Source organism: Scyliorhinus canicula, chromosome 16, assembly GCF_902713615.1.
Source record: "Scyliorhinus canicula chromosome 16, sScyCan1.1, whole genome shotgun sequence".
Classification (NCBI taxonomy): Eukaryota; Metazoa; Chordata; class Chondrichthyes; order Carcharhiniformes; family Scyliorhinidae; genus Scyliorhinus; species Scyliorhinus canicula.
The window spans coordinates 123,355,249-123,369,967 of NC_052161.1; the positions used below are offsets into that span (position 1 = coordinate 123,355,249).

A 14,719-nucleotide genomic window follows, 5' to 3' on the forward strand; every position below is an offset into this window, starting at 1 on the left:
TAAATTCTCACCAATGTCCTGGCCAGCACTTAATCCTCATCAGTAACATAGGCTATCTGCCCATTAGCCTGTTGCATGCATTTTTCAATTTACCTCTGCCTCTGTGTCCACCTTGTCTAAGTTTGGTCTCCAAACACCAGGCCCGAAATCATCTTCAAACGCAAGGTGTCCATCCAGGCTGTATTTTCCACGCCTCCTTCCCAGGGGCTTCCCAGCATTTAGTGTTGGAGTCACTGCAGTTAGATCTGGAGAATGTGCGAATGGGGGAGAACGCATTAGACACATTAATGGTTTTACACAACTTATATAAATGACAAGATAAGATTAGTGAAGGGGAGTTTTGCTTCCAATCAAATTGTATGCTAATAAAAATAATCAGTTGCTGAAATATGCATTGGCTACAATTAGCTAACACCCAAAACCCCATTTATTATAACTGAAATAGTGACCCATTGCAAACAGCAAAGGTGACAAGGGCCCCACCCCCACCCCTGCATTTCACTGAGGCTGCATCCACTGTATGTGGGGTGGGGAAGGGGGAGGGGTCATCATTTCTGACCAACCTCGGAGACAATCCAAAGTTGGCTCAACCTTAGAAAATGCCTGCTGGGTGTAGAGTGTATCAAAGTACCTTTATTAACCGGGACTGCTCCAGGTTGGAGTTCCTCATTCACATACTGCAGCCAAGACTCATTACATCAACAGGCAGATGAAATGCACAGGGTATATTTGCACAAAGTGTACTGATGGCTCACTTAAGGCGCAACTCTGAAAACATTTCCAAATGTGCTAGCGAGCGGGAATTGCTGCGAGCTTCCTGGTACTCGTCCCAGCGAGGCCGGCAACACAATTCAATGGTAATTGGCCCACTTACCAAGGCCTTTACAGGCTTCTTGCCACAAATGCAGGCTCTCCAGCTGATTCGCCGGGACCCCGCTCGCCAGCCCCCCCCCCCCCGTTTAACAAAATCGAGCAGCACTTAGGCTGCACTTGCTCAGCCAATCCCAGCCCGCTCACAACAGTGGGGTCCAGGAGACTGGCCCCAAGATTCAGGGACGCTGATCTGGGAAGGCTCCTAGACGCGGTGGAGGCCAAGAGGGATGTACTGTTCCCCTGAGGGTTCCGGAGAATGAGCCACAAGGCAGCCAGAGCTGCCTGGGATTAGGTGGCGGCCGCTGTCAGCTTGGGGAGTGTGACCAGGAGGATTGGCCTCCAATGCCAGAAAAAGGTCAACGACCTACACCAGGCAGCAAGAGTAGACATCAATGCCCCTCTACAACTCCCAAGGGAGCATCCACCCCCCCAACCCCCCAGGCGACCCCAACCCCCTTAGCGACCCATAGCCCTCACTCACCACCCCTCCCCCTCAATCCCTCCCAACCCTCCCCTCACACCCCCTCTCCCAGCACTGTGGGCCACGCGTGTGGCTAATGGCGTCCTCTCTTTGTCTCCTCAGGAAAATCTCTCCCATAATCGGTGGGAGAGGGCCCAGACTGGCGATGGGGTGCCGGACATAAGGATCCTTACCTCCTTTGAGGAGCGGACCCTGGAGGTGGCCGGGGTGGCTGAGTACAGGATGGTCACCAACACGGAGGCTGGGGGATGCCGCAGAGGTGAGAAACCACCGTACTCCACCCGGAGGACCTGTCAAACGTGAGTAGTGATTGCCTTACTGACTGCCCCATCCCTCCCACTGACCACATGTCCATTCTCCTGCAGGTCTTCCAGCCGACGGCAACGGCCCATCCCGGGCGGCCCCCTCTCCTGACTCCGAGAGGGACACCTCGGAGGGGAGCTTTGAGGATTAAACAGCTACAGTCACGCACAGCTGTCATCCCCACCCTCCACCAGCGCAGATACACACACCTCGAATTGAAATATTAGTGGCCAGGCTTCTGGGGCAGACTCTGGTGAGCACCGCATTGCTGCCACATCAGGTGGAGGCAGGAACCCCCAGGCGAGACAGCAGTCAGAGGGCTGCTGGATCCCAGCCTGATGCTGAGCCTCTGGAACAGGGTTACACAGAGCTGATGGAGACGTTAGGAAGCGGCCGGGGTGTTCAGAGGGAGATGTGAGCGTCACTCCAGCAGATCTATAGACGCTTGGATGAGTCCCAGAGGTTACAGGAGCAGGAGATGGCACTGGAAATGAGTGGCACTGAGGCAAACACTGTTAAGGTGACGACCACAGTGCAGAGCTTGGTGCACGACGCAGCATCATGATTGCCGAATCAGCAGTCAGTGGGGGGGGGGGGTCTGGATGATCGGTGGGGAAGGCGGGAAAGGAGAAGAGTTGCCCTCGGAACGGGTAAACACGATCCAGGGTTGACATAGTGGTGCCGCGAGAGGTTGCCCCTCCCCCAGCGCCTGTCCCCCACCCCTCTCCTGCATGGATGCCCATCCCTGCGGAAAGTCCCCCATCCCCAGCCGAGGGACCACACCCCCGCTGAGCACTGGGGTGGCAAACCCAGCACCCCCAGGGCTCTTTCCCTGTGAGCAAAGATGGCTACTCACCTCCCTGGCTCCCCACAGAAACCCACCGGGTTCATGTTTTGAAAAAGGAGTACTAATCGGCTCCTGCATGAGCGCTTGCTGGGGAAGCCGCTAAATGACGGGACGCTGATGGATATGGGATCGCTCTCTTTGATTGCATGGAAATAGGGCTTAATTGGTGATAAGTAGTTTCTTGCCACGAGATGGCGAGATCCCAATTTTGCCTACGGGAGCGGGCTGGTTGCATCGCAAACTGTTTGCTGCCCGGCGCAGATCTAATTATAAAAAAAAATAAATTTAGAGTACCCAATTATTTTTTCCAATTAAGGGGCAATTTAACATGGCCAATCTACCTAACCTGAACATCCTTTGGGTTGTGGGGGTGAAACCCACGCAGACAAGGGGAGAATGTGCAAACTCCACACAGTGACCCAGGGCCGGGATTCAAACCCGGGTCCTCAGCGCTGTAGGCAGCAATGCTAACCACTGTGCCATCGTGCTGCCCGCAGATCTCACTTTTGGCCTCAACCGCTATTCACCGGCCTCTTGACGCTTGATTGGGAGCACAACAAGGCTGGAGAATCGGGCCCTATGTGTCTGTATCACCCACTGAGGCACTAAAGACACGGAGAAGATAAAGGTCTCTGGTTCAGTCCCTATTTGAACTGATTTAACCAATCACTTTCAGGCCGACAGGAGGAAGCCTCGATCTCCCATGGCTGTGACACCTCACAATATTGAAAAGTGTCCTTGCACACACTGTCCAGGCACCCACTGGGAGAACAGTCAGGTGGGTAAAGCGGCGGAGGACAAACAATAATTAAAAAACTGCAGATGAGAGAGGAAAATAAATTGGCGGCTGATAAAACACGGCTGATATCAAATTATGGACCATAGAACATAGAACATAGAACGATACAGCGCAGTACAGGCCCTTCGGCCCTCGATGTTGCACCGACATGGAAAAAAAAAAAACTAAAGGCCATCTAACCTACACTATGCCCTTATCATCCATATGCTTATCCAATAAATTTTTAAATGCCCTCAATGTTGGCGAGTTCACTACTGTTGCAGGTAGGGCATTCCACGGCCTCACCACTCTTTGCGTAAAAAACTCACCTCTGACCTCTGTCCTATATCTATTACCCCTCAATTTAAGGCTATGTCCCCTCGTGCTAGCCACCTCCATCCGCGGGAGAAGGCTCTCGCTGTCCACCCTATCTAACCCTCTGATCATTTTGTATGCCTCTATTAAGTCACCTCTTAACCTTCTTCTCTCTAACGAAAACAACCTCAAGTCCATCAGCCTTTCCTCATAAGATTTTCCCTCCATACCAGGCAACATCCTGGTAAATCTCCTCTGCACCCGTTCCAAAGCTTCCACGTCCTTCCTATAATGAGGCGACCAGAACTGTACGCAATACTCCAAATGCGGCCGTACCAGAGTTTGGTACAGCTGCATCATGACCTCATGGCTCCGGAACTCAATCCCTCTACCAATAAAGGCCAACACACCATAGGCCTTCTTCACAACCCTATCAACCTGGGTGGCAACTTTCAGGGATCTATGTACATGGACACCGAGATCCCTCTGCTCATCCACACTACCAAGAATTTTACCATTAGCCAAATATTCCGCATTCCTGTTATTCTTTCCAAAGTGAATCACCTCACACTTCTCCACATTAAACTCCATTTGCCACCTCTCAGCCCAGCTCTGCAGCTTATCTATGTCCCTCTGTAACCTGCAACATCCTTCCGCACTGTCTACAACTCCACCGACTTTAGTGTCGTCTGCAAATTTACTCACCCATCCTTCTGCGCCCTCCTCTAGGTCATTTATAAAAATGACAAACAGCAACGGCCCCAGAACAGATCCTTGTGGTACGCCACTCGTAACTGAACTCCATTCTGAACATTTCCCATCAACTACCACTCTCTGTCTTCTTTCAACTAGCCAATTTCTGATCCACATCTCTAAATCACCCTCAATCCCCAGCCTCCGTATTTTCTGCAATAGCCGACCGTGGGGAACCTTATCAAACGCTTTACTGAAGTCCATATACACCACATCAACTGCTCTACCCTCGTCTACCTGTTCAGTCACCTTCTCAAAGAACTCGATAAGGTTTGTGAGGCATGACCTACCCTTCACAAAACCATGCTGACTATCCCTAATCATATTATTCCTATCTAGATGATTATAAATCGTATCTTTTATAATCCTCTCCAAGACTTTACCCACCACAGACGTTAGGCTCACCGGCCTATAGTTACCGGGGTTATCTCTACTCCCCTTCTTGAACAAAGGGACCACATTTGCTATCCTCCAGTCCTCTGGCACTATTCCTGTAGCCAATGATGACCTAAAAATCAAAGCCAAAGGCTCAGCAATCTCTTCCCTGGCTTCCCAGAGAATCCTAGGATAAATCCCATCCGGCCCCGGGGACTTATCTATTTTCACCTTGTCCAGAATTGCCAACACTTCTTCCCTACGCACCTCAATGCCATCTATTCTAATAGCCTGGGTCTCAGCATTCTCCTCCACAATATTATCTTTTTCTTGAGTGAATACTGACGAAAAGTATTCATTTAGTATCTCGCTTATCTCCTCAGCCTCCACACACAACTTCCCACCACTGTCCTTGACTGGCCCTACTCTTACCTTAGTCATTCTTTTATTCCTGACATACCTATAGAAAGCTTTTGGGTTTTCCTTGATCCTACCTGCCAAAGACTTCTCATGTCCCCTCCTTGCTCGTCTCAGCTCTCTTTTTAGATCCTTCCTCGCTTCCTTGTAACTATCAAGCGCCCCAACTGAAACTTCACGCCTCATCTTCACATAGGCCTCCTTCTTCCTCTTAACAAGAGATTCCACTTCTTTGGTAAACCACGGTTCCCTCGCTCGACCCCTTCCTCCCTGCCTGACTGGTACGTACTTATCAAGAACATGCAATAGCTGTTCCTTGAACAAGCTCCACATATCCAGTGTGCCCAACCCTTGCAGCCTACTTCTCCAACCAACACATCCTAAGTCATGTCTAATGGCATCATAATTGCCCTTCCCCCAGCAAAAACTCTTGCTCTGCGGGGTATACTTATCCCTTTCCATCACTAACGTAAAGGTCACCGAATTGTGGTCACTGTCTCCAAAGTGTTCACCTACCTCCAGATCTAACACCTGGCCTGGTTCATTACCCAAAACCAAATCCAAAGTGGCCTCACCTCTTGTTGGCCTGTCAACATATTGTGTCAGAAAACCCTCCTGCACACATTGTACAAAGTACGACCCATCCAATGTACTCGAACTATATCTTTTCCAGTCAATATTAGGAAAGTTAAAGTCTCCCATAACAACTACCCTGTTACTTTCGCTCTTTTCCAGAATCATCTTCGCCATCCTTTCCTCTACATCTCTAGAACTATTAGGTGGCCTATAGAAAACTCCCAACAGGGTGACCTCTCCTTTCCTGTTTCTAAACTCAGCCCATACTACCTCGGAAGAAGAGTCCCCATCTTGCATCCTTTCTACCACCGTAATACTGTCCTTGACTAGCAGCGCCACACCTCCCCCTCTTTTGCCCCCTTCTCTGACCTTACTAAAGCACCTAAACCCCGGAACCTGCAACAACCATTCCTGTCCCTGCTCTATCCATGTCTCTGAAATGGCCACAACATCGAAGTCCCAGGTACCAACCCATGCTGCCAGTTCCCCTACCTTATTTCGTATACTCCTGGCATTGAAATAGACACACTTCAAACCACAGACCTGAACACTGCCGCCCTCCTGCGAAGTCAAAACTGTGCTCCTGACCTCTCTACTCTCAATCTCTCGCACCCCAAAACTACAATCCAGGTTCCCATGCCCCTGCTGAATTAGTTTAAACCCCCCCAAAGAGTACTAACAAATCTCCCCCCCAGGATATTGGTGCCCCTCAGGTTCAGATGTAGACCATCCTGTCTATAGAGGTCCCACCTTCCCCAGAAAGAGCCCCAGTTATCCAGAAATCTGAATCCCTCCCGCCTGCACCATCCCTGTAGCCACGTGTTTAATTGCTCTCTCTCCCTATTCCTCATCTCACTATCACGTGGCACGGGCAACAACCCAGAGATAACAACTCTGTTTGTTCTCGCTCTGAGCTTCCATCCTAGCTCCCTAAAGGCCTGCCTGACATCCTTGTCCCCTTTCCTACCTATGTCGTTAGTGCCAATGTGGACTACGACTTGGGGCTGCTCCCCCTCCCCCTTAAGGACCCGGAAAACACGATCCGAGACATCACGTACCCTTGCACCTGGGAGGCAACATACCAAACGTGAGTCTCTCTCGCTCCCACAAAATCTCCTATCTGTGCCCCTGACTATTGAGTCCCCAATTACTAATGTTCTACTCCTTTCCCCCCTTCCCTTCTGAGCAACAGGGACAGACTCCGTGCCAGAGGCCCGTACCCCATGGCTTACCCCTGGTAAGTCGTCCCCCCCACAAGTATCCAAAACGGTATACTTGTTACTCAGGGGAACGACCGCAGGGGGTCCCTGCACTGACTGCTTCTTCCCAATCCCTCTTACAGTTACCCATCTATCTCCAGTCTTTGGTGTAACTACTTCCCTGAAGCTCCTATCTATGACCCCCTCTGCCTCCCGAATGATCCGAAGTTCATCCAGCTCAAGCTCCAGGTCCCTAACACGGTTTTTGAGGAGCTGGAGTTGGGTGCACTTCCCACAGATGAAATCAGCAGGGACACTGACGGCGTCCCTCACCTCAAACATTCTGCAGGAGGAGCATTGTACTGCCTTCCCTGACATCCCCTCTAGATTAAAAAAAAACAAGAAAAAGAAAAAGAACGGAAGAGCTTACCTGATATTACCTCAAACCCTGATCCCGCTGAAAGGTAAGCAAATTTAAAGGCACTCACTCACCTTCACGACAGGCCCCTGCTCCCGCTTCCCAACCACCGTGGGGTGGGGGGGTTGGTTAGAGGAGGAGGTAGGGTGGGAAACACTCACAAAGTGTTTCGGGTTTAACTGTCACTTGCCAACAGCCCCTCCACAAACCACCTTCAACTTAGGCTGACCGCACTGCACGTATGCAAATTTCCCCAGAACAGCTGATCAGTAGCTCTGCTCTGCTGCCCTCTGCTGGTTGCTTGCCCTTATTCAAACTCCTTGGGTCTTCTTCGCAGGTTCACCTTCAACTTAGGCTGACTGCACTGCACGTATGCAAATTTCCCCAGAACAGCTGATCAGTAGCTCTGCTCTGCTGCCCTCTGCTGGTTGCTTGCCTTTATTCAAACTCCTTGGGTCTTCTTCGCAGGTTCACCTTCAACTTAGGCTGACTGCACTGCACGTATGCAAATTTCCCCAGAACAGCTGATCAGTAGCTCTGCTCTGCTGCCCTCTGCTGGTTGCTTGCCTTTATTCAAACTCCTTGGGTCTTCTTCGCAGGTTCACCTTCAACTTAGGCTGACCGCACTGCACGTATGCAAATTTCCCCAGAACAGCTGATCAGTAGCTCTCAAACCACCCGGATGAAAGGAAAACCATTAAAATCTATTTTCTACATGTCAAACTGAGACACATCTAGGCACAAACCTGTTTGTGGAAATCTGAAATATTCTTCATCTATCGAATACCACTTGATTGAGTTGCGATGGTCAGAACGCCTAAGGAGAAAGAGAACAGCTTTTTAAATGACTTTTTCATTCGTTCTCAGGAAGCAGGTGTTGTTGGCAAGGCTGGTATTTATTGCCCAGCCTTAATTACACTTGAAAGGTGACAGTGAGTTGCCTTCTCTTTGAACTGTGAAGAACAATGTGGTGAAGGGCTCCTACAGTGCTGTGAGTTTGGGAATTCCAGGATTTTAACTCCACTATGATGAAGCAACAGCGATATATTTCCAAGGCAGGATGGTGGGTGACATGGAGGGAAACTTGGCGGAGGTGATGTTCCCATGTGCTTGTGGTCCTTGTCCTTCTACAGATCACGGGCTGGATTCTCCGTTTTGGAGACTAAGTCCCCATGGCGTCGTGAAAACCGTGACCTTTTACACGGAACAACCAATCACCAGACAGGACACCACCACTATAAAGCCCACAGGGCATTTAGACTCTCCCTCTCTCACAGGACACGGCTCAGGAGATAGTCACAGTGCACAAGCCAATGAACATCATCACCACGTGATAGAGAGCTAGTCTGGTCAAGCCAGTAGGAGGTTATCAGTTAGGTTAATAGAGTGTCAACCCACAGCCGATTATGTACAGCAATCAACAGGTTCAATAAAACAGTGTTGGACCATCTCCTGTGTCGGAAGCCTGTTTCTCGTTTTACTGCATCCAGTTGCAGTCGATGTTAGACCAACACAGATAGCACATCAGCACCCACATTTCCCCCAGCCCTGAATGAAGCCCCCACCGCCCACCGATTGGCCCTCCCCAGACTGGACTGAGTCCACAGCTGTTGTCACGCGAGGATCCCAGACGGTGTGAGCACACGTAACCCACGCTGTTGGAATTCGGACGGTGGGCAACGGAGCATCGCATGGCGGGTCTCAGGCAATGGCCTGAGTCGGTGGATACTCGCATACTCCACGAGTACGCCAATTTTCGGGGGGCGGAGAATTGAAAAATTGACGCCGGTCCCTATTCTGGCTCCGCCCCGTCGCCGAACACGATTTGGGCGCCGGGGAGTGGCGAATTCGAGCCATGCAGGTTTGGGAAGTGCTGTCATTCTGCCAATAGTACACATTGCAGACACTGTGCATGGGTGTTGGAAGCAGTGAATTATGGGCTGCCAATCAAGCAGGCGGCTTTGTCCTGGAGGGTGGTGTCATTCTCGAGTGTTGTTGAAGCTGCACTCATCAAGGGAAGTGGAGAGTATTTAATCAGGGAGCACAGTAGCACTGTTGCTTCACAGCTCCAGGGTCCCAGGTTCGATTCCCGGATTGGGTCACTGTCTGTGCGGAGTCTGCATGTTCTTCCAGTATCTGTGTGGGTTTCCTCCGGGTGCTCCGGTTTCCTAAGTGCCCAAAAAGGTTAGGTGGGGTTACTAGGTTACAGGGATAAGGTAGCGGCGTGGGCTTGTGTAGGGTGCTCTTTCCAAGAGCTGGTGCAGACTTGATTGGCTGAATGGCCACATCCTGCACTGTAAATTCTATGATTCTATGATCACATCCTGGGGAATGTGACCTAAAGTTGTCTACTCCATGTGCCGATTTTTCTTTTTAAAAAAAATATTTTTAGGGGATTTGCAAGTTTCTATTATAATAACATTAACGCGACATAAACACGGTACAATAAACATTTTCACCCCCATCACAATCTTCACATACCCCAACCATAAAACGACAATCTGGCCCTCTCCCCCTCCCCCTTTGGAATTCTACATCTGCTGACATTTTAATTTTCCCCGAGAAAGGCGACGAACGGCTGCCACCTCCGGGTGAACCCGAACTTTGACCCTGTTAGGGCGAACTTTATTGTCTCGAGACTGAGAAACCCAGCCATGTCACTAACTGAGGTCTCGGGGGCTTCGAGTCCCTCCACATGAATAAGGTCCGTCTCCGGGCTACCAGGGAGGCAAAGGCCAGGACGTCGGCCTCTTTCGTCCCCTGAACTCCCGGTTCTGCCGACACTCCAAAGATCGCCACCTCCGGACTTAGCACCATCTGTGTTTTGAATACTGTGGACATAGCCTGAGCAAAACCCTGCCAAAACCCTCTGAGCTTCGGGCTTGCCCACAACATGTGGACATGATTTGCTGGACTTCCCGCACACCTCGTGCACCTATCCTCTAACCCAATAAACTTGCTCATCCGAACCACCGTCATGTGTGCCCGGTGGACTATCTTGAATTGTATCACTTAAGCCTGGCATATGATGTGGATGTATTAACCCTGCTTAGGGCATCCGCCCACAGACCAGCCTCTATCCCTCCTCCTAGCTCGTCTTCCCACTTGCCCTTAAGCTCCTCCACCGGAGTTTGCTCTGCATCCAAAAGTTCCTGGTAAATATCTGATACCTTCCCCTCTCCCACCCAGGTATTGGAGACCACTCTGTCCTGTATCCCCCGTGGTGGCAGCAGCAGGAAGGCCAGAATCTGCTTTCTCAAGAAGTCTCGTACCTGCAGATATCTAAACCTATTCCCTGCTGGCAATTCAAATTTATCCTCCAAGGCTTTCAAGCTGGGGACGCTCCCGTCTATAAATAGACCCCCATCCTCCTAATTCCTGCCCTTTGCCATCTCCGGAACCCATCATCCAGCCTACCCGGTACAAACCGATGATTATTATAAGTCGGGATCCAAGTGGGTTAGCCCTGTTGCCTCACGGCACCGAGGTCCCAGGTTCGATCCCGGCTCTGGGTCACTGTCCATGTGGAGTTTGCACATTCTCCCCGTGTCTGCGTGGGTTTCGCCCCCACAACCCAAAGATGTGTAGGCGAGGTAGATTGGCTATGCTAAATTGCCCCTTAATTGGAAAAAATTAATTGAGTATTTTAAATTGAAAAAAAAATTTGGAATCCAAACCGATGCTCCCTCCACTCTCTTATATCTCCTCCACTGCCCCCAGATTCTCAGAGCCGCTACCACCACCGGACTTGTGGAGTATCGGGCCGGCGAGAACGGCAGAGGTGCCGATATCAGTGCTCCAAAACTTGTGTCTTTACATGACGCCGCCTCCATCCGCTCCCACGCCAACCCCTCCCCCACTACCCACTTCCTGATCATGGCTATATTAGCCTCCCAGTAGTAATTGCAAAAGTTCGGCAGTGCCAACCCATCCTCCCCCCGACTACCCTCCAGCAACACTTTCTTCACTCGCCGGGTCTTACCCGCCCACACAAAGCCCGAAATAATCTGATTCACCCGCTTGAAAAAGGCCCTTGGGGTGAAGATGGGGAGACACCGAAAAACAAACAGAAATCTGGGGAGGACCGTCATTTTTACAGTCTGTCCCCTCCCCGCCAGTGATAGCGGGAGCATGTCCCATCTCTTAAAGTCCCAAGAGCCGGGATAGGTTTAACTTGTGCAGTGCCTCCCATTCCCGGGCCACCTGGATTCCCAGATACCAAAAGCTCCTTCCCTACCATTCTAAGTGGCAGCTCTCCCAGTCTCTTCCCCTGTCCTCTTGCCTGGATCGCAAACATCTCGCTTTTCCCCATGTTCAATTTATACCCCGAAAAATTACCAAATTACCCGAATATCCGCATAACTTCCCCCATTCCTTCCAACAGGTCTGAAATATATAAGAGCAGGCCATCTGTGTAAAGCGAGACCCGGTGCTCCACCGCCTCCCCCTCCCACACCCCCCCACCCCTCCCCCCCACACCCCCCCACCCCCCCCCCACCCACCCCCCCCCCACCTACCCCCCCACCCCCCCACCCCCCCACCCACCCCCCACCCCCCCACCCCTCCCCCCCCTCCCCCCACCCCCCCACCCCCCCCCCCCCCCACCCCCCCACCCACCCCCCCACCCCCCCACCCATCCCCCACCCACCCACCCACCCTCCCACCCCCCCACCCCCCCCAGCGATTTAGCCCTGTGCTAAACAGCCCCATCCATCACTACCACCACCTCCATCTCCCCTCCTTCTGAGGGCATCATAATAACATTTAAAAGCCTTTGAACATTGGCCTTGAGTTGCCTGCTCTTAACAAATCCAGTCTGGTCTTCCCCTTTCACCCCCGGGACACAATCCTCTATCCTTGTGGCCGGTATCTTAGCCAGCAGTTTGGCATCCACATTCTGTCGTGAAATTGACCTATATGACCCGCATTGCTCGGATCCTTCTCCCATTTCAGGATCAATGAAATCGAGGCCTGCGACTTTGTTGGGGGGAGGACTCCCTTCTCTCTTGCTTCATTAAATGTCCTCACCAGCAATGGGCTCAATATCTCTGAAAACTTCTTATAGAATTCCACCGGGTAGCCGTCTGGCTCCGGGGCCTTGTCCGACTGCATGCCCTCCATCCCCTTGATTATATTCTCAATCTCAATTGGGGCTCCCAGCCCTTCCACCCGATACTCATCCACCCTCGGGAACCTCAATTGACCCAAAACCTGCCTCATCCCCTCCACCCCCGCCGGGGGTTCCGACTCATATAATTTGGTGTAAAAGTCCTTAAACACCTCATTCACCCTCACTGCGTCCAGGACCGTGACCCCACCTCTACTCTTTATTCTCCCTATCTCCCTGGCTGCCTCCCTTTTTCTGAGCTGGTGCGCTAACATTCTGCTTGCCTTTTCGTCATCGATCGCCCCCCTTGCCTTCCTCAGCTGTTCCACTGCTTTCCCTATTGTCAACAGCCCAAACTCCGCCTGTAACCTCCGCCGCTCCCTCAGTAGCCCCGCGTCCAGGGCCTCTGAGTACCTCCTGCCCACCTGGAGTATCTCCTCCACTAACCTATCCCTCTCAGCCCGTTCCACCGTTTCTCTGTGGGCCCATATTGAGATTAATTCCCCTCTGATGACTGCCTTCAAAGCTTCCCAAACCGTTGCTGCAGAGACCTCCCCCGTATCATTTGTTTCCAGGTAGTTCTGGAAGGACTTGTTCACCCGCCCATAGATCGCTTCGTCCGCTAACAGCCCCACATCCAGACTCCACAGCGGGCATTGTCCTCTCTCCAGACTAACCCGTAGATCCACCCAATGTGGGGCATGATCCGACACTGCGATTGCCGAGTACTCAGTATCCACCATCCCCAGTATTAGAGCCCTACTCAGAACAAAAAAGTCGATGCAAGAGTGTACCTTGTGGACATGGGAGAAACTCCTTTGTCCTTGGCCATGCAAACCTCCATGGATCTACTCCCCCCATCTGTTCCATAAACCCCTTCAATTCCTTTGCCGCAGCTGGCACTCTCCCTGTCCTTCTCAAGCTCGGTGAAGCATCTCCAAAAAACTTCACCAGCTGCTCCGTCCACCACTGCGCCGTCTTCCCGCGGCCCTGAGTCTCCGCCATGCTTTCCCACGTTGCCAGCTCTGCTCGCGTCTTCCTTGTAGGACTTTGTCTTCTCACACGGCCACTTCTGGTCGAATTCTCCGTACACTGCAGGGGGATTTCTCCTCACTGTCTCACTCTTCACCGATTTAAAATCAGAAACAAAATGGGTGAGAAAGATCCAAAGGCCCGTCACAGGCGGGAGCTATCAAATGTGTGACCTACTCCTCCATAGCCACCACCGGAAGTCCCATGTGCCGATTTTTCAACAACCAAACACCTGAAAGCATTAATCATGTTAACCAATGATCTCTTTCGAGATGAGCCACCAAGATTATTGGTCCAGAGTCTGCATTTCTAAACCCTCCAGAGATTGAAGACCCTCCAAGAGTTAAGTGTGAAATCTTGTTCAGGGAACTTAGAATGTAAGTGATTGGCATCGTGCCATCCCAAAAAAAACCACCCACCGGGACCCAATCCATACTAGATGCAGATCCATGGAATCTACAAGATATCATGCCAATAACAATGCAAATATGGTTTAGCTGCATGTATCCAGGCCAACCTAATCAACAAAGAAAGTTGAAGATATCCCACCAGCTGACATCTCACATTTCTTCGTAACAATCAGAATGGGCGAACTGACCATTGTGAATGTTCACAGGTTGCCATGTGATCACCAACCATCAAACACCTACATTGGCAATTTCAACAGCTACCGTTAAATGTGGGCTTATCAAGAAGCAGACCGAGTGGGCAAACAACTAGAAGACTGAGACTAGTCATTTAATATACCATTGGGGTGGCACGGTGGTTAGCACTGTTGCCTCACAGCTCCAGGGTCCCAGGTTCAATTCTGACCTCGGGTGACTGTGTGGAATCTGCACTTTCTCCCCGTGTCTGCGTGGGTTTCCTCCGGGTACTCTGGTTTCCTCCCACAGTCCAAAGATGTGCAGGTTAGGTGGATTGGCCATGATAAATTGCCCAAAAGTTAGGTGGGGTTACAGGGTTAGGAGTGGGGGATTGGGCCTAAGTAGGGTGTTCTATCAGAGCAAGGGCCAGTGCAGACTCGATGGGCTGAATGGTCTCCTTCTGCACTGTAGGGATTTTATGATTCTATGATTCGATGGTTATAATAACCAAGCCTGTGCAACCTGGGTGCAAATACAGGTTTAGGAATAATGGGATGAAAATCCTGGCTGTAAGGATCCCAAGTTCAATGACAGTGTCAAAGGAGTTTTACTCGGTATATAACCCATGTTATAACTGAGCAGGAAGTACTTAATGGGTGCT

The 14,719-nt window shown here is 51.1% G+C and overlaps 1 protein-coding gene across 1 annotated transcript in view; it reads right to left on the minus strand.

Moving 5' to 3' along the window:
- LOC119951056 (serine-rich adhesin for platelets) overlaps nt 1-14,719 on the minus strand; it is a 35,602-nt gene that overhangs the window by 779 nt on the left and 20,104 nt on the right. Inside the window, exons 7-8 of the mRNA XM_038774092.1 lie at nt 8,082-8,152; nt 94-245 (exon numbers count right to left, since the gene is read on the minus strand). Coding sequence (XP_038630020.1) covers nt 94-245; nt 8,082-8,152 — 223 coding nt within the window. The remainder of the gene's footprint in view (nt 1-93; nt 246-8,081; nt 8,153-14,719) is intronic.